This window comes from Bombus huntii, chromosome 14, assembly GCF_024542735.1.
Source record: "Bombus huntii isolate Logan2020A chromosome 14, iyBomHunt1.1, whole genome shotgun sequence".
NCBI lineage: Eukaryota > Metazoa > Arthropoda > Insecta > Hymenoptera > Apidae > Bombus > Bombus huntii.
Genome location: NC_066251.1, coordinates 5445766 through 5467155, shown reverse-complemented (window position 1 = coordinate 5467155; position 21390 = coordinate 5445766). Strand labels below are relative to the sequence as shown.

General features: G+C 41.8%; 1 protein-coding gene across 2 annotated transcripts in view; it reads right to left on the bottom strand.

The window, feature by feature from the left end:
- Window positions 1–82: 82 nt before the first annotated feature.
- LOC126873282 (uncharacterized) overlaps window positions 83–21390 on the bottom strand; it is a 47869-nt gene continuing 26561 nt past the window's right edge. For both annotated transcript variants that reach the window (XM_050633999.1, XM_050634000.1), the window contains exons 2-6: window positions 18571–18643; window positions 15311–15540; window positions 4361–4652; window positions 3026–3244; window positions 83–2889 (exon numbers count right to left, since the gene is read on the bottom strand). In XM_050633999.1, coding sequence (XP_050489956.1) covers window positions 508–2889; window positions 3026–3244; window positions 4361–4652; window positions 15311–15540; window positions 18571–18643 — 3196 coding nt within the window. In that variant the 3' untranslated portion in view covers window positions 83–507. The remainder of the gene's footprint in view (window positions 2890–3025; window positions 3245–4360; window positions 4653–15310; window positions 15541–18570; window positions 18644–21390) is intronic.

Sequence of the window (21390 nt, the reverse complement as noted above, 5' to 3'; positions counted from 1 at the left end):
TGTTATAATTTGTACACTCCTATGTAAACGTTTATAAATTACAGTCTTTTCTTTAACGCAATTAATTAATTACAAAGATACATACTTATTTGAAAGAAAGAATATATTGCACACCGTCTACTAAAATCGTGTAATCGCTCCATCACCAAAATACTTATTTTCATACTGAAACGTACATGTTTACCAGATTTATCAACAGTATTAATTACAATATAAATTAGATTGTCAATTGGCCAATAATACGTAGCAACATTGGAGTCGCGTGTTGGCTGAATTGAAAATTAAGATAAATATTACAAACAACGATATTACGTTTTAATTTCGATGCCGTCGTGTAACGAGTGTGAGAAAAGAAATACGAAACGTTTATGAAATATTAAGCAAAAATCGCTTAAAGCTTCTTGATAACTCTCTCAAATCTGTACAAGAATATATTCCAATCTATAATACAATATCTTCTGTGAGCATATGAGCAGAATCAGGAAATTTGAATACACTCAAATAGTTTTAATAAAGCCCTGAAACAACATCAGTGACTTTTCCACGATTTCCACCTGCAGAGGAAGTAGTGTTTCTTCTTCCAATTGGACTTTCTTTCATCTGTTGATTTCCCGAATATTTCCCAGCATTAAACCGATTTTTCCCTAATCCAAATGTGTCGTAAGTTCGTCCAGCGAAGATCCCGGAATCCATCGATTTATTCAAGAACCTGTTACCAATATTCTCATTCTGACAGAATGAATTATGTCTCACGCCATTCTTCATCAGTATCATTGGAGTACAGTCAAGATCTAATTCGTTTTTCCTGGAAGAATTAAGCTCGTTCCATTCTCGATTTCTCTGTTCCTCGTACAGCTCGTCACTTCTTAATTGCTTATTGCTCACATGCCCGGAATAAAATTCATCGCTTTTTAGATGTTTACTCTTCGATTCTTCCTTCCTGCCTTTGGATGTCAGTTCGAAGCAACTTTTCGAGTCTTCTAATCTACTTGACTTCGATCTAACAAGTGCCCTTTCTTCTCGACACTTTTTCGTCTTGGATTGATATTTACTAGAACTCCATTGAGTTTTCTCCTCCATGATTACAATATCGATCATCGAGTCTAGACCTTCGTCGATCCTATCCAAAGATTTGGTTAGTAGATTGGGAGATTTTGGAGCCTCGATGGATCTGGGTCTCCGCGTTACCAGAGGTTCAAGGTTGAAGTCCGTAACATAGAACAATCCACTGTCACTTCCTCCTTGTGACGAGCACTGATCCTTTCTAGCGATATGAGATACGTGATGGAACGACTCTGATCTGCGCATCCTACTTCTCGAGTTTCCTTCTCCGAAAAACTGCTCCTGTTTGCTTAAATTCTCCGAGCTGCCGGGTCTTCCGTAACTCTGGAGACTTCGATGCTCGTCGAAAGAGTTCAGGCTCTCAAACTTTCTAATGTGATTCTCTACTCTACTTTTACTGGATCTTTTCGATCGTGGGCTGGAAGCACTCGATTCGAGATAATCGTGACTCGCAGATCTACGAAGAAGTTTCCTCTTTTCTACCTCGCTTCTATATTTCGAACTATGTCTGTGGGAAATTCCGTCTGTTTGTCTATTACTCGATTTCGTCTCGTTCGTCGTTTTGTTCTTCGTATTGCACGATGTCTCGTAGTTCCTGATCGTTTTTTTCTCTTTTATTTCGTTTTCACTGAAACACCGGAGATCGTCGAAGCTTTTCTTCATCTTACGATCACTGGTATTTTCTGTTTCTTTCCGGTTGCACTGCTTTTGGAAATGATCGACCTCGGTGTTTTTGATTTGTTCCTCGTACGCTTGATTCTTGCCATTATATTTCAGCCGAGAGGCACTGAGAAGGGAATCGCTACCATCACCCAGTGTTTCGTCTTCGATATCTTCATCGTGAGAATTGAACGCCTCTTCCTGGTCGATAAAGTCACAGTGCCTCACTGCCATGATGGCCGACAAACAAGGCGGTGATTTTCTAGGCGGTTGGGGATGTAGAATAGTCGGAACGATTGCTTCTTCCACGTCAGGTCCCTTTACAACGATCTTCACGCTTCCTTCCACGGAAGATTTCGAAACTCTGCGTGTTTCACCGTTCAATCTCCTGCCACCACTGGAATCTGTACTGTAATCCCGATCATTACCAAAGTAAGTCACCTGTTCACCTTTGATCACGCTTTGGGACACGTTAGAACCGGTGTTAGACTTCAAAATCTTCGTGTCCGTTTGATGATCTCTCTTCAAGACTTTTTCGTAAACGTACGTTTCGGAATTATTTAACGAAACCTTCGAATTAGTTCTATGTAACTTCGTTTTGGAAGAATTCTCGTTATAAAAGTCCTGATCCCCATGATCTATCCGATTCTGTTCGTGGTTCTTGTCACCGATCTCTTGTTCCGCGTCCTTCACGATAATCCTCAGTTCCTCGATCACGTCGTCTATCGTCGTTTCCTGATCGTTGTCCGGAGACGCGCTGACTTTCTGATGATTGGTTCGCGACTGGTGTTTCGTATTCTCTGGACTACTCGATCTCTCTGACGAGCTGATGCCTTCGTCCTCGGCGTTCGAGGACATTTTCGGCGACTGTTTCGTACCAAGCACTGTCATCTTCTCACGATCCTCCAGGTTGTAATTGTTCAACTTCTCCAATTGCATTTGCTGAAGTTGCGTCTGCAGAGCCGAAACTTTTTTACTGAGAATCCTACAAGTTTCCTCGGCACGTACAACTCGTCGCTGTAGGGCGTCCACGTCCACGCAGTTGTGCGACCATTTCTGAACTTCCTTATGTAGAAGATCGTTCAAAGCGTCCTCCTCCCTGCCGTCCAATTCTTTCAGCCATTCTTGAAGGACCTGCGGCTCCAGTCCAGCTTCGCAGGCTTCAGCCTAATGACGAACAGACCAACCGGTTATTCGTCATGGAAATCGTGAAAATATCGTCAAAGATTCTCGAGTGCAATTTCTAATTCCTAATCGTAGAAATTCCCTAAGGAACTATCAGTTTTCGATCGATATACGTTACCTGAATGTACAATCTGGTTTGCGTCCGCGATGCAGATTTTAGGAAGGCGTTCAGGAATGAAACTCCTGCGACTCTCAGTGCAATCGCTGCTCTGGGAGCCAGGAGAGCTCCAGCGAGGAAACGGAATCTTCCACCCTCGCCATATTTCAGCCTAAGAGTAGATACAGCTTCCGAGACCACTGCGTGACCACCCGGTGTCTGACAGACCTTTGTCAGTAACTGGAAGAAGCAAACAATCTTAGAGAAACTTGTAATAAATTCTTGAGCCTGCCGCTTAAACAGCAGCTCGTTCCCCTCGTCTATCGCGATCGAGAGTTACGCAAACTAAATTTCTTGTGAGAATGAAATTAGAACCAGCACGTAATTAATAGTTACGTATGATGGAAAATAAGAATCGCGAGTTTTCGTAGCATTGGTCGGCAGCTGAATCCCGTCGACAGTTCCTCACCGACGGGATAACGATCTCTTTATTCTCATTATATTCTCGCTGTGCCGTAACTCTGTGATCACGTGCTGTGGAAGTAATTATCCAGTTCGGTTAGTCAACATCTGATCGTAACCGCGATGCTTGGCAAGGTGCACTTCCTCGGACGGTGGAGGAAATAAAAAGTAGCGGAGAGTATAGGGGCGTGTATGAGGTTGCAAATGAAGCCGGCCGAATAACGTTTGGATAGACGATAAAAACTGGTTCTCGACGGCGTACACTCTCGAAATAACGGGGCCCCAGCCGTCAAGTGGACCGAGTTTGCTGGATACGCGCGTTTACGATTATCTGAATGGGTCAGATATAGTACATAAGAGACGATCATCTTGCCAAGTGCCAGAAGCCTGACCCACTCTATCCCCATTGGGTTCGCTTTTTATTTTTCCTCTCCTGTTAATCGCGCATTCCGTCACAGCTCGGATGCCAACTTTATTGCGCTGGTTAGTAGTACGTTTTAGAGGAGATTGCACGCGAATCTATTCGCTAAACGGTCAGAAGGCGATAAAAGCGCACGATAAAGGCACGCGATAAAGCACTCGGCGAAAACTAAAGATATAATTATTATCTATATACATATGTATACTTGACTCCGAGATCAAACCTAAGCGAAAATTGCGGCGAACAAATCGGTTCAAATAAATAAAGTGTCCAACTTTCGAACTGTTAACACTTGTTAACGTTATGTGACGTTGATATAAGATACATGTATTGTGAGATGATAGGAAGATATGCAAGAATTATGTTCTGAGAGAAGTACGCGATATGTGAAATATACCACACGTACGACTCCAACTGAATTCGTTTTTGATTAACAGTACCGCGGTGCTTGGAACGGAAGTGACGATTGTTACCTGGAGAGCTAGGACTCGGGACCGGTTCAAGCTACTAGTCAGACAAACTGCCAGAGCAAGAAGACCGGGTTGGGCTTGCACTAGGAGCCTCGGTGCGTCGGTGCATCGTTCGGTGCAGGCAGCCAGACATTCGACGCAACCCAACTCGTCCAGTGCAGCTCTTCTGGTACCCACTCTTGGACCCGTGTGACCGGAAGACGGTGGTGAGCTTTGGGCCAACTGAACACCGCGAAGTGTCTCAAGTAACAAAGTTATCCCATCAGCTGGCGGTGAAGCGAATTCCTGAACGAAGCTGAAACATAATTATTTCTTTCAATCGACGATATAATTCATTCATAAGCGTGATATTTTATTTGTTAAGTACAAGCAGAATTATTTGAGACGTTAGATACTTTCTTCGTTATTTTAGCGATCTTTGCTAAAGCTAGAATCGTTAGTAAGACATTTTAAATGAAGTTCTATGGTACGGAAAGCGGTACATGTACTACAAAGTGATACATCGTTGATTGCATATCCTAATACATCTATGGTATCGGAGACCGGAAGTAACGGTATGAACACATTTACCTTGAACACACGCATGTGTTCAGTATCTATCGTGTGCAGTTACGTGTATATATGCAATATAGCTTGCGGATATCATGTCACGTTTTCTACAGTGTTGCGGTTCAACTCCACCCTATCAAGTCCTCAGACTACTAGCATATGTTTCTTATAGTCCTAGAATCCTTATTCCAGGAATTGGGAAGACGTTCTTCTCGTGGATTATTTTCTGTTATCTCAATTCTGTCTTTTCGTATGTATGCGTTTCTTCTTCTAATTCTCGTAACTCTAAATATCTCTTCGACACCGTTGCGTGATTCTCGCTCGCGTGATGCGCACTAATCATCGCGGACGTCGCATTATCCAATTTCTATAACGTTAAGCATATAATTAATGAGTTGATAAATAAATCAACATAAATCGGTCAGGTGTTAACGCGGGTATTTATTTAAAAAGATAGAACACAGTGTGTCACTGAGCTGAGTGTCACTGCATCAATCAATCCCGCTACTTGATGCTTTAATGTTGAACCTCGGTATGTTGTGGTGGCTACTGTAACAGCCATTGAACCGTAGGCAAGGTGAAAAAAGGTATAATTACATAATTATGGGACCTTACGATTAAGAGAAAAACCAATCCGGTTTTATAAGCGCGCTATTAAGCAAGTTCCTTCGAGGTTGTCAACGGAACGATTATCAGAGTGACGGCGCAAGAACCCGATAACTATTAATGTAATAAATACGAGGAGGTGGACGAGAAAATATACTTCAATTAAATTACACGCTTTTCAACTTATTCTAACATTATTATTAAACATAAATTCCCAGATACAGGCTGTATGAAAAGGAATCCGTTAATCTCTTAAATAATTATATGATATTTCTTTCTTCGACGTGGTTCCTTCCTTTTTCTTTTTCTTTTTTTTTAATAAATTTTCGTCGCTTATCGCATGTAAAGGCACGGATGATCGACTTTAGCGTAGCTTCGAGTATCGACCAGTGTCATTATTAGTACTTTATACTCGATTATCGTTCGTCTAGAATTCTTGTTAAGATATCACTTTACCACATATCGGATTCATCGATCGTTCGACCAAGAAGAGGAACAACACGATGGTTTCCCTGTACGACCACATTCAACCGGTAAGTATACGTGTGATGGCCTTAAGGTAGACAGGTGCGAAGCCAAGGAAATAGATATTACGACTGTCAAAGTATGACGTATCCACGAAGAAAGTTCGTTTCGAGACTATATACCGATTGCGTTTCTTCTTTCAGTTGTATGGGATCTTTTCCAGTACGAGTGGGATCTGCTTAATGGACGAGAGCTATCTCTGATCGTGTCACGTTAATTTCCTTAATTATACAGCTGAGACGCGTGTAACATGGTGCACCGGCCATTCCATCAGCTTTATACACCTTGTTGCAGACTACCTCTTCCGAGTCGTGAGAATTTCCTTGCCAAGAACACTTTTGTCACTTTCTACACGGTTCAGTTATTACGCAATCGCGTTATATTTCGCGAGAACTTTGTAAACTGCGGTAAAATCTTCGTTCTTCAAGACATTGGTTAAAAAACGAGGGAATTATCCAGATTTACATAATTAGTGGTATACAAAATTTCGCACGTTCACGGATAACAAGCAAAACAGCTGATTAATCCTTCATAATGTCGACAATATCGCGCGTTCCGTTATTCGTGACTGGTCAAAATACGGGAAGACAAAAAGATAGGTGCGAACGATAAATGGACGACATCGACTCACACCTTTTTTCGACCAACGAGACAGAAATTACGTCAATTACGTATTCGTCACGGTTGCGTATGTCAGTGCAAATTGTCAGAAATTTCTAGTTAAAGTTCAATTCCATTGCCTCACCGAGATAAGTATTTCTGTTGCATAAGCATAATGCGTATGTAACGTCGTTTATAAAGCACGACAATGCTGCATTTTTGCCCTGGAAATGATGTGAAGATTTAAAAAATTGCATACCATTTGATCATTTTACTTGACTCGAAATTGTAAAAAGGATATCTTGAATTCAACTGGTTCGTAACTTGAAAATTCCCTAATATTAGTAACTGATAGATTATTCAGCAGCTGATGCACGAATAACAGCTTAGAAGATAGTTCGTATACGAATAACAGCTTCGTTATTCACCCACGGAAACATGTTCTTAAAATTCCGTCGCACGCCGCATTCTCTACGAAATAATGAAAACACGTGTTTTCCTTCATCGGAGGACTAACAAAGGTAATTATTCCCGGAGGAATTCCGCGTCCAGAACGTTACCCCGTGTTCCAAATTTTTTCCCGATGATTGGACAAACAGTCGTAAATCATTCTGTAGCTCGCACCTACGGGCTTCTAAAAAGAAAAAAACCAGACTATTCAAGATGAGGAGACGTCCTCGTCTAGACGGTGATTCTATAAACACCGTATATAAGCGCCATGTACGCCGGTTGAATGCATGCAAATGAGTATTAAAACGTTTTCTATGTAACCGCCTATGTATATGCGATCGTCGCCAATTTACCTTAGGGTAAACAAGAGTGAGAAAGAGAGAGTTCTCTCGTCCAACAATAGATGCATTATGTTAGCCGTCGTATTATGCATACCGTGCGGGGATATCGTGGTACGCACGTGTGTAAGTGTACTAGTGTACGTGCGCGAAATACACCGCGGCATTACGATTCTACGGCGCAAACACCGTGGATAGCCTTTGTTGGGCTCGTCTTAAAAATACACCAAGGCCCCCATTTGGATACTGGAGAAAATGAAAGCTCGTGCGTGAACGAGAGTGACGGTAAAAGATACGTAAGAAGCGAAACGTGACCGCAGACCACCCTATGCAACGTTGTTAAACCGATATCAGTATAAATTTCACGATACTTTCCACCGCTGTCCATAAAGTTCGAGACGGATGAAAGACATCGATGATAGTCTTCGATGTTCGTTTCCTTCGTTTAGATTCACGCGAGAATTGCGGTTTATCTTGCAGGTACTCGCAGCTCTACGATTCTAAGAGTGAGCTTTTATTCCGAGATAATGTATTCATAGGCGATCGGAAAGAGTTTCGCGCGAGGTGGAAAAAAAGAAAGACTAGCGGGACAAAGAGGAATTCGTTCCAAGGAGAACGACTTCGCTATCGAAAACACGCTTTCCGTGAAGACGTCATGCGAACTTTTGGCCAGCAATGGGTGCATTATATTACATCCCGCATTATGCAGACCACGGTGTACGTAAGAATGCCTTCGGCGGACGCCGCATGAATACCAAGTGTTTCTTATTACCTGGTGTGTGGGCACACCCTAAAATTTAAGGCAATGGACGACACAAGAGCAAAAGAAAACGAAAGCCACCGTAACTTGGGACGTTTCTCTTTCGCGCGATATTTTTGGCCTGTGCCTACGTTGCGTAATTCACGCTCCGCATCTTCTTTTTACTGTGTCTTTTTTTTTTTATTACATCGGAAAGGATCGACGAACAAATCGAGGAAGTTAATTTCACTTAGGAAGCTACATCTGCTATCGTTTTTATTGTTACTCGAAAGACAATAACCGATGAAAGATAACGTCTTATATAACGGAGGCTAATTTAGAGAAGCTATACGTCGAGGTACTACATTACGTATATATTTTACGAAAATATGTGCTGACAATATGGATAAACCGCACGAAGGAGGTAAATTACGAAATATGTATGTACATATAATTCCTATTCCTGTAGGCACCTACAGTAGCACCGACGATAAAGGCATCACGTTTCTGTCGTAATAAATTATCGTCTATTAGCATGCATGGTGTTACGTCGTAAATAAAGGGACGAATGGAATATAAAACGTTTAAGAGGATTACGCGTGCATGTTTTAAAAGATAAATATCTCTTGTCACCCAGATATTAACTAAACGCACTGCTGCAATTAAATCGAAGTCACGATTGTTGTAAATATAAAAGTTATTTCGCGCGACATAAATCGCGATTCGTTTCGCCTTCACTGTGTCAAAATACTTACTTCGTCATATCTATGCGAAATTTAATTATTTCATCGATGATTGCTGTTCAAAGAAAAGCGAAATTTGGGTTAAGAAAGTGAATGATTGTTCCTTTGTTGAAATACGAAGAAACGGGATTTGATATCGCGCGAAAAAATAAGACTTCCTTGGTTTCCATTAAGTAGGAAGCAGTTACGCATTCTCTGTTACGTGAAACGGAAGCATCGTGGGGTATCGTGGGTTCGGTGGCCGGTCGAGGCTTCTTCGACGCGGTTGATATTTCCCCACGTGGAAGAAGAAGAAGAAAAACAGGGGGAGAACCAGGCTGGTTTATAAGAAACGTACTGTATAAATTTTACGAACCCTTTTTCTTTTTCTGACGAGATAATTATGTGCTTCTAAGCGAACTGTAATCTCGAACGTTAATACGAGACACCCTTCATTAGGCCTTATCATAAAATGCAAACGCTTCTTTGCATAATCTTTAAATAATGATCTAGGAGTTCGTCCAAGTATCATCGCTTTCTAACATTCTGTAAGAAAAATGTAAAAGGCTGTAGTACTTTATCGATGATCTGTAAGATATTTTTGCAATCGACACTGAGTTTCCAAATGAGCAAATTTGAGATGTAAATAAACAAAGCCGGGATGCAAATAAAAAATTCAGCGTACAGATATGCATCCCAGAAAATAGAAAAATTAATCTGCAATGCGAATAAAGAAATCCTGGATGTAAGTAAACAAACGTAGATAAATAAATTAAAAATTTAGACAAATCGGTAGGGGGGATTTGTTTATTAATGTGGTAACATTCTGACGAACCGGTTTCCTGAATATTTGGCAGATACGAAATTCAGCGCACAGTATCCTTCATTCTAGTGAAAAGATTCGTTCCGTGAATACAAAGAAGTTTGGTTTTATGAATGGACCAAGGAATCCTTTCAGTGACCGCTATCCGAAAGGCAGGTCCTTTAAACGAGTAATGATTGACGAAAGAAACCGACGACGCGGAATATCAATGAAAACGAAGCCTGATTCGCATAGTAAGAGCCAAGACACGCGAGCCTTTGTAGAATGATGAAGAATTCTCTTTTAAAGTTTCCGATATCAGCGTTTCACAAGAGAAAAAAGACGTCTCGTGCTCAGGGTGCACTGGTTATCTCGAACAATTTGTTTCAAATCGCAAAGCTCTTATTTAATTAGAGCAATGCGAACGTCTAATTAAACGCCCGGTCTCAACAGTTAATAGGTGATAATAACTCGTTATGCCCCGGCAATTCTTTTCTTTCTTTCTCGCTCCGCCGAGTATACGTACACTCTAATAACACGTTTGTTTCATTGACGGCCCGTTTCAAGGCACACGCGAATCCTTAAACCCTGCTGATCCCACAACGATAAAGATAAGAGACCGTTCTCGATGAAAGTACGTTGCGGCAATGGAAAACTTGGCGGATGGAAAGCAAAAATTCCATTCGACTGCTTGCCATTAGTTTCGTACCAATGATTACAAAGTCAATTATTCCGGCATAGCACGGAATAGAATCCTCCGACTTATCTAACCCGTGGATTTGAACAAGAACGTGGAAAAATTCCAACTGTTCGTTAACCCAAATCCAAAGACCGACTATTACCGAGATTACGGATATTCTGTAAATTCTTACATTTTCGATACGGTTATCCCGAGAACCGTGAACATTCTACGAATTTCACGCCGATATTACAAAAACGAAGGTTGTTCCTTCGCTGTAGATGGTTTTTAACATCGTGTGTCCGTTTCTTCGCCCCAGATAACACGTACGTTTAGCCTTGTAACGAAGTAGAAAAGAAAGATAACCTGGCCGATAACGTAATCGATCTTGACGGCCAATTATTACGATCGGTTTCAAAATAAATCGATTCCGCCAGCCGAGTCGTCGGCGGGCAACCTGGGATCACGGTAAAAACGTCTGTTAAACGGTCTAATAAGATCCCGACAAATGATACGAAGGTTCGATCTTGGAAATCGAGGATGCGCCTCATCCAGATCGATTTGCGCATTGAGCACGGCAACCCAGCCGCTGTACAGTTATCCGTAATATCGGCATTCGTTTATCCGTGGCCGCTACTTACATTACGGGTTATCTGCTCGCCTCTGCGGTAAGAAGCTTGACCATATTATAAGTCATCCAGCGAATGTGGGACACGCTCGCGTCGTCCATATGGCCGTTGAGGTATGGTACCGTTCGTGTAACATCCGCGATCACGCGTGTCCACGAATCGGTGACAGGACAAACCGGTGAAAATTGTCACACCAAGTTTGATTCGGGAATTCGCGTAACAGGTTGTCGAGCTTGTCGACGAAGTTACCCGCGAGACTCGAGATTTCTCTTTAGACGAGACTAGGAGAAAATGTTGGAATATCTGGTTCGAGATAAAGTCTTCTTTCTTATCTTCAATGAGAAGTCACCGTGTCTTAGGATCGAAGACATAGATCGTACTGGATCAGCACTTGGAAAACCATCCTTTCTCTTCTTACAAGGAGACATTGTCAAAGGTCTAGGTCCGATCTGGATGAAATTTTGTAGGTTTGGGGAAGAGCCAAGAATGGTAGATACGTATATTTTCTTAGCTGTGCTAACTTAAGTTTAAGGGGTGAAAACATCCTCCGAAATTTGAGCCGTTAATACTCTGCAAAGGATATCTCTTCCGTGTCTTACTGCGAAAAGTTTTCAATCTCTTTGGCAGATAACGTAGTACCGAGAACAATCTAACTTATAACATTCGCTCAAACCTCCGCTCAAACCAATACCTAAATCTCTACAAAGCAGATCGAATATTTTGCAGTCAGACAAGGAAAGAATATTCTTTGTAGGATAGAGAGATACGTTAACTTGGAAAAACTTCGCTAAATTTTTCTATAGTGCATAATTTTACAGGATAGTTCCAAAAAAAAAAAAAAAATGTAACACGATAAAACGATCACACGCAGTATGTGGTAACTTTAATTTTAGAACGGCTGCAGGGCAGCGCTCGCAAATTGCCGCAGTCGCGTGGTTAAACGCAAGGAAAAGGAGATTCGATGTTATCCTTCGCGCATCCTTTTTACGAGGGCTCCTGGACGCGTCTGGCATTCTTGCCTCTCTGTCCTTTTACACTCGTCGGGTTGTGATTAGAATCATTCTCATCTATGCACAACGCTTCTTGCCGCGCCGCTTCGAATATCCGTTGGCTGGAAATTGTGCGGCGATGCACACGGTGAAATTGCGCTTAATAAGGGTAAACGAGCACGTCGATCGGACAAGAATTAGTTCGAGAATATTGCCTGGACGATTCCTGCGTTTTCGCCTTTTCCTGCCACGTTTCTCCGCCACCTAAACTATAATACGTCCCTTGGATTATTCGTAATCTCGTTCGATCCAAGTTCAGCGATTAATGGGTGGTCTAGAACATAAACTACGAAGCCGGAAGCCAGTCGAGATTGAATTCTGCCCACGAAAAATAAAGTCGCGAATGAAAAGCTGGCGCTAATGGATTGACCAGTGCTACGCGAGTGTGATCCAATCTCGCTCAATCTGATACGAATCTAGATAAGGAAGAGAGCATTGAAATTGTAACACTAGACGAGATATGGTGTACCTATCGCTTTACTGAATCTTCTATCTTGCGAACTGATACAGATCGTGGAAAAATCAGTGGTTTTGTTAAGTCTTCTATTAACTTCGCTCGCATTCTACTCCATAGAGATGACGATACTATGGTAGATGTATAGGTAGCTTTTGATTGACTTGTTAATTTAATAATTTGTGAAAGACAGAAATTTATAATAAAAGTACAACAGTTAATAAATTATACACTGTCAGGATGGAACGACGGCTGAATGAAGCAACGACAGCGTTCGCGTGTTTCCTTGCTAGTTGTTCTATGTGAGACTGGCGACGTCGCAGCTTGAGGTCATTTATTACTCCCATTACGTATTAGGAATTTCGACTAGGCAGTGATGTAACGGTACGACGATTGAGAAACAAAATTTCTATGATTTATCTTCGCTATACAACCTCGTTAATAGGCACAGAATTAAATCTAATTAATCTACGTCTTTTAAATTTGTCAATCCACGCTTCTCTAACGACAATAGTAACCAGAGTTGTAGCTTCGTTACAATTTATAGATGTTACAACGGCGCATTTTTAAAGATTTCAATGAATTTCCATACAGTACAAGGTTCGTTACCTTTCGTTACGTGTTGTAACTTCGTTACAATTTATAGATGTTACAACGGCGCATTTTTAAAGATTTCAATGAATTTCGATAAAGTACAAGGTTCGTTACCTTTCGTTACGTGTCTTTTTACCGTCTTTCGCTTTGATTTCTTTGGCAGGAAGTTTAATGCTTCGCCCCGTAATTGCAGCGTTAAACTTTATTTTCGAAGGAAGTAGGACTCGTTGTATTTGCTTTCTGATGGCAATCAAAAACGGCGAAGCTTTGAGACTATCGATGCAGCCAATTACAGACGCGTGTCTAGCGGCTGTGATTACACGCGCTATGAATGAATAGCAACGTACACGCTTCGGGCACTTCGAGACAAACATCGTCGATCTTGCGCCGAGGTATAGCATGAGCCACCGACGTTCATGAACAAATCTTAGCATTTACGTCCGATCTTTAATCACGTTGGCGCCTAACGGGGACGAGACTATCATTTAGCCCTTCGTTGAACGCGATACCAGGAGGAGCTTGATTCGCGTTAATCCTGCTGTGATCACCGTGTTGTCTTAGAAACACGGAGGAAACCCGTTTCTTTGTTGCTCCTATCCGCGGCGAGGTAATATCGCAAAAAGCTACCACATCACAGGAAACCGAGCGAATAACTTTTTCTTTAATGATTTACACAGAGATGAGAAATGACGGATGGATGGTTTTCGCGGCTCGTCCACGCACATGGTTAATTCAATCTTCGGACGAAATGAAATACGGCTATCGAAGGTAGTTAACAGTCGAGACAAACGTAAGAAACGCAAAAAGGAAAATCATCTTTCGCGCGTGCAAATTTCCAGGAAGTAGAGATATTTAATTCATTAGACGCAGATACTTAATTCGTTAACGCAGAAATTACCAAGATGGTCAAAGCGATCAATCTGTAATTTTTCACAGGAATTTTTGAACATTCGAATAAATTTGAGCGAAGTATATAGATAAAACGCAGTTTTTTCTCTTACATTATGTATCTTTATTTTAATCGACTGTAGCGCAATGTTGGTAAAAATCAACACAGTATAAATATTTTATTTAATCGTGACTAATTGCATACAACACAGTTAAGTGTTTAATTCGGATATGAGCGATTCCATGAAAGTGCGTGATCGAGGTTTATTTTGCTTCTTAAGGAGAAAAGTTTAACGACCGTCGGCTAATCGGCAGCCAAATCGGGAAGGAATTTTTACGAGTTTCGGGGAAGGGGGACTCAGCCACATCGAAACGCTTCTCTTAAAAATACGTATAAAAAGTAACTGTAAATCCGGCCCCGTTCGAGCCGTCCTTCCTGTTCAATTAGTACCAAGTATTTTCGTGGTGTTCTTGTCGTTAGTTCCAGCGAGAGAGCGTAAATCCAGCCGTACGAACGTTTATTCTAATTGTTCACGGACAATCAAGCGCACGTGCTTCCGGGTGTCATGTCGTGCGCCATCGTTCGAAAGTGAAGTTTTTCGCGCCTGCACTCGACTCGCAACAACGATTCCCAAATGAATCTCTTCGACGAGCTATCGTGTCAGGAAAAAGTTCCGTGAGCTTAATAACTATGCCTGATAATTAACAACGTTGTTATTAATTGTAAACGTCCTGGCATTTTCACGAGAGCACGAAAGCAACTTTCAGATACGCAAAGTAGAATAACTGTTTAAATTTCGCTCAATTTGCAATTATAATTAGGCGTCTGATTAATTTAGGAAGTCGGCGAAGATTTAGTAACTGTTATGGAATTCCAAGAAACTGTAGAACTGTACAGTTGTGTTGGAATTTTTCAAGAAAAGGAGATTGATCGTCGTGGCAGAATGTTGAACTTTTACTAAAATACTCCTCTCCTTCCCTCCGTGTCAATTCTAAATATTTTGCAGCCTTTGATTTAGTGTTATTCATTGAAGCATATGAACCCATAGAACATCGAGCAGATCATGTACATAACTAAAGTTCACATGATAGAAGTTGATTGATTCCCTGCCCATATGTATGATTTTTCGTTGATACAATAAGAGTTCAGATAAATGAAGTTTATATAAACAAAATTCCACTTCAATTAGAACATAGTTGAAGCTTCATTGCAACAAGTATAGTTCAAATAGTATCTCTGTATACGTAGATAACATAGTGGAAGAAAGTGGGGAAAGAATTGTTCGTTAATAAACAATTAAGTCGAGCAGGTAATATATGTCTACCAACCTTGGAAACGCTAGCCTCAGGTCAGCTCTGAGCTTGTTCAGAAGCTCGCTGACCGACGTGAATTGTCTCAAGGTCATCTCGCCGCTTCCGGAAGCGTAACCGGAACTCGAACTGGTTGTCGACGGCAGGGTACCATGCGAGTCTTGAACGCTTCCTAATGGACGCCTTCCCCATCGTCTGAGGGCGATCGCGTAGTCCTCGGCGTTGTACGTAGGTGGTCTTAATCGCTCCTGCAAAGAAAATCGCAAGGCTTTAGACATAATTGCTCGTCCGTCTGGCTCTGTATCGGGGCGAAAGCCAGCATAATTGAACAAAGACAGTAGCCCCGAGTCCGCTTTATCCTTTTACGAGCTCGCCGTGTTTTATTTCATCGAGCGTCGTACAAACATTCGCCGTAATTAAACGCCGGTGATTGAACTACCATCGCTTTCGCAATAACGTAGTAACGAAGTAACGATAAACGTTTCCAAGCAGAAAATACGAGCGCGGAAGATCGAATATCGAATAATGTTTCTATTTGTACAGAGAGGGAATCGAGGAATCGTGGAAATTATAGCCGCCACGAATGAAATATTCATGCGAGGGAGTGGAAGCCGGGTTGAAGTTAATTTCACAGCGCTTCAAACCATAAATCGATAAGATTATAGTGATTATCGCCTCGTGGCCCATAGGTTACGCAGCCGTGGGGACCGATCCCTCGTTGAAATGCGGGATCGATCGTGGAAATTAATTTACCGCCTCTGACTCACGGAGTCACCACAAGTGCCTAGAGCCGCTTCTAAATTACGCCTCTAAGATAATTAAAACCCGTATTCCCTTCCTAAGTTGCTTCATCGCACGCCTTCGGACGTATTTCGGTCCAGTAGCACAGAATCGAGAACTCAGGTACGATTCATCGACCGATTTGCTTCGAAGGTCGACTCAGCCGCTTCCTAAACGACGATCTAGGGATACGAATACTATTTAACACCGAACAAAACCGCTTGCTCGATTGTGGTTTTCTACGCGCGGTTAATTGGCCGGTTTTAAACGTGAAACCGAGTTTCTATCTCGTGGTTAGCCGCCGTTTGCCCGCGAAAAATGAAGCAGAGCCGCATCCTAACGATCCAACGACCCTCTTTCCGCGGAAGATTTCGAGCTGCACCTGGAATACAGAATTTATTTAGACGTAATAGACGATGTTCCAGGTCGTCGACGGTCGCGATCAATCATACGCTCGTTCGTTACTGAAATCGACGGAGGACGCCGATGGACCATCATCGTTTGATGAATACGGGGCTCGCTGGTAACGATGTATCCTTTGAAAAACGATAAAGTAATTAGAGTTCCTTTCCGGGATGCGCGATGCCGCGCGGACATGCACGTAAATCGTCTAACGACGATCATGATTGAGTAGAGGTGTGCATAGATCAATCATGGCTCATGTTTTTTTCGTCCGGATGAACACGAAACGGGATCTCACGAGAAGGAGATCGTTAGGGTAGGAAAGGGTTTACTCGTAAGCGTAGCAATTATGCGAGTAATTAGATATCTCGACGAAAAAGAGCGGTAGGTTACTCTGAATACTTGATGGCCTTAGAAGGATTCATGCGAAACAAAACAAACTCACGTACGTAACCTACATACCTGCACGAGGACGTCACGCTTTCCTGATTCACGTAAGTGCTCGATGAGTACTCGCTTGTCAATGCGTTCGTGTCGTTTACTCGGTAGTAATCCACTATTTCGAGGAGAAGGAAAGAAATTCGTCGCTCGTAGAGAATGGAGAACGGCAAAGTTCGTGAACAGAGAATCTCCTTTATACTTGATCCAATTTCAAACTGGCGCGTATGCACCGCGTTTTTCTCAATTAGAGTGAAGACTTCGAACGTTGGTAAAAGTCGCGACTTTCACGAACATTCGAGTACAGTTTCCAATGGGTGTCTAGGCGAGGAACGCTCGACTCGTCTCGTTAATCATCCTATTGTGATGACGTAAATCTCTCATTAGCGGCACCACGTTATTTCTTTTTTTGCAATATTAAGAAAAGAGAGACAACGAGGTCTCTCGATAATTAAGGTCAGGAGTCAGTCGTAACACGAATGGAACACGTCTCGGGAATAAGATACTTTTTTACGCAACCTTCCCTCTCTTTGCCGTAGATTTCTTGAAAGATAAAAAAAAGTCGCATCGCCTTGGATTATCTTCGTTAATCACGTGCCACGCATTTGTACGGGGCACAAAAATAAGGATTTAACTTGAGTGTAAATATGTGCACCTCGAAGGGGTTAACGCGATGCACCGTGGCCTCTCCTCGATATTAATCATATTATCCGTGACTTATTACCTCCCTCGCAGTTTCACGACGCGTATAAATGCCGGCGGAGCCATTACGAACTGCAGAATTCAATGCATCCGAGGTTGGCGCATGTTAATGCATGCCTGGGTATTAAAAGCGTGGCTCGGCTAAGTATAAAGTGAATGATCGGCCCGACGATTCGGAGGCGAGCGCTAATAATCAAACGGTTGACAGGACGACAGCTTGACAAAACCGCGTTTTATAAACGAGCAGGCTGGATGGTATGCGATGCCCGCCATTCATCAGCGAAACTACGCGAACGTTTATATTTATGAAACTGTTCGCCTAGTAGATTGTTCCATTTATTTTGAACGGAAATCGCATTCGCATTATAAATCAGCATTCCACGTTTCAAGAGATGCAAACGGGAGAGATACAAATTCGAAGAAGGAAATACTTTTGAACATCAACGCAAGAGGATCTATTGGAAACAAAATTAAATCCGATTAAGTTCAGTAATCTTTCTTTCTCGTCGATTTCCCCGATCGTACATCTTCTCCCTTTAGTTGATCCATAATTGTAGCGAAAAATAGTGTACAGGAACCTCAATGTATGCATAATATAGCTATTTGCACTTACTGGTTACGACAAATAGATTGGAAGTGCACGGATTATGATAGAAAACAAGCTGTTTCCACGGGCTTAACGACTCATAATTTCCTTCCTTTAACACATTTCTGGGTCGTTTATCGAACGCCAGTTCTCACGGCGTCGTAAACACAAAACGACCGACAAGCGAAATATACGCCTACCTACTTATAGGTACTGTATTTACTGACCGAACGTTGAACGATAAATCGATAACGTTAATCAAAAGCATCCTGTTCATATTCTAATATGCGTCGTATCATCGTCCAGGTTAAACGATTAGATCTTCGTCTTCGTCAGGCTAATCCTTTCGATTCAAGACACACTGACATACCTTTTCCGGTTGTGGGCCCCACGGCTTTACCACCAGCAACTCCTCCTCCGCGTTCGGAGCCATGTCCGTCTCGCTGAAACACATAAAAAGAACGAATTTTATTTTTAGACCTATGTCAAGATAGATATCTTCGTTTTTAAGTCTATCCCGAGACAGGCAGATCTTGGTACGAGCAACACGAGGAAGGGATTAATGATCTTTAAGATGGTTTGAATTGCTCATTTTAATCGTTTGCCTTCCATACGAAATAAAGCGTTTGGAATTATTAAAAATTGGTATCCGAAATAATTTGGAAATTAGAAGGAGATTAAATTTGCATTGAAATAAAATCTTCGATGCAAGAGATATAATTCCTTATACTGGAACAATTAGTCATTTACCGAGTACATTAAATTATATGGATCGAATCACAGATTCGCGAGAGTGAAACTTCGATCGAATAAAAATCTGCGAAGCGTGAAATACAAAACCAGTTTGTTACAATCGCTTTTGTTCCTTTCCTTCTTCATTCGATTCGTTGCACATTTTCTTAACAATATTCCAGTGCAACCCTGAAAGAGATAAGCTATCCTTTTCGTCAACGTTACGGTTAATTGGCAATTGATATTCTGTATCAGGTGTGCCATGCGTTATATGGAACGACTCGAGAGAATCTTATTTGCGGAATTCTTAAACGGTACCTCGCTCATTCGTTCCGCCGCGACGGAGACGAAGGCATGCAGAGGCTTCGTCGTTTCAATCACACTCGTATCGCGTCCGGCCTAAACTTCAGTTCCGCTAGATCATGCCGGATTACACGGTTCACGGCTGCCGCCGATGCAATTTATTATAGGAAGTCGTCCCGGCCATTACGAGGAATTCTTATCTATCCCGGTCCGATCCATCCGTCCTGAACGAGTAACTCGCTTAAGTAGTGCCAATTAGCCTAACGAATTTACAATAACAATTATTGTTAATTAATGGCTTTCGCACCTCATTAAGGGTTCACAAGCTGATTAGACTTGCATTAAATCGTACACGACGTTGCCATGGAATAATCATGTTGTTCCGGAGGGTAGCTTGCGAATTAGCCTAATACACTGTCACGCGTCCCTTGAGTTTGCTAATCAACCTTCTATGTTGGCAGCTTTAACCATTCAATATTCATCTAACCTGTGTTTGTTAAGTAGCAAGGCTCCTTTTCACGGAAATATTCAGATGGAACTCGTAGATTACAAGATCATAATGAAATTTTTAATTGATAAATTAACCATTTTCTGAGATATGCAAGAATCTCCTGGGTTCTATCCTCTGATCAAATATTACTAAGATCGTACTGTATGGAGAATATCTCAAACATACGAATCACACGTTCTGCATTTAGTACAACTGTTACGTAAAATTTAGATTCGTACTACGTATAATTGGGAATTTGACACTGGAACAGCACAAGTACTATCTTTGCTCTTTGTAATGTAACGCAATGTGATTTTGTTCGTACATGTAAAACTTTCGTTTAATACGCGTGTTTATCTGTGACACTGTGTCGAATCCATCAGATATAAGCGGTCAGACGCGTGTCTCCTTCGAGGACCGGTGTCACAGCTCCGTATGGTACTTACTTAGGGATAATCTCTATATAAGTATGAAAAATAAATGTCCCACCGATTACTGTCTCTATATACTGTAATATCATATCAACCGAATCTCTTCGATTCGTCGTCACATCGCTGCGCGACAGCGTTGCAGTGTACGAGCGAATAATCATCGATAATGGGCCCTCGTGTCGACAGGTGAACGGTAAAAGTCGAACGACCAAAATATGCCTCTTTGTCAGTCACCACGGACGTTACTTGTTGCGCTCAAGCAGTACGAACATACTAATTTCAACGTAAACGTCTCTCTTTCGACACGATGAAGCAACAAACCTTGGACACCCTAGAATTTTCTCCGAAAATAAACTCGTCGGAGCTATTGATCGCGGGCTGGTTAATCGTCGGTGGTTGAAATTTAATAGATTGAAGTATTTATGGTCGGGCCCAGAGTGGCGATAACATCTAACACGCGCAGCCTGTTATTCAGATAATCTTTTACCTGGACGAAAGCGTGGATCGTCGTTTCACGGTCGGGTGCGACGTAATGCAACGCGATTCCGCTTGGAAAAGGTGCGCGATACAGGGACACAGACCGCGCGGATGCTTCGTTTTGTGGGTTAGCCACGATAATAATAGGAGTCACGATCTTCTGTGTATTTGTATGTGTGTGTGCCACGGTCACGAAGCGGTGTACGATCGTGTATCGAGTGATCGAAAGCGGGCCGGTTGCTACTCCTTCTTCATCATGCTGGATAAGAAATATCCTGGTGATGTTAGTCGAGAGATCGTCCTGACCTTATGGGTTGCCTGAAATCGTGCCGATTCAGGTAATTTCATCCATAAGTATGGCTATCAATGATAATGACTTGGAAGTATTATAATACTTATAATCCGGCCGGTTGAAATTGGTTTTCAGTGGTTGGATCATCGGTGCGAACGTTTGTCGCGTTTCTGAAATTGTTAAACGCTTTCTTACCAGCTTCAGCGTGTGTCGGACGCACGACTTTGCTGTTAAATGCATTGTCTGAATATATTACATATTGTAGGTGTATTGATTATGCCCGTATTCGTCGTGGTTCTGCATCGAGTGAAAAGTTGATCTTCATAATAAAAATTTATAACATTATGTTTACGACTATTTTAGAGAGATGCTTCGGATGAAGATTAGATCATTGAATTAGTTACATATATATATTTGTTTTTCGAGATCGAAACCATTCTTGTGCAATAAGTAATAAAACGTGTT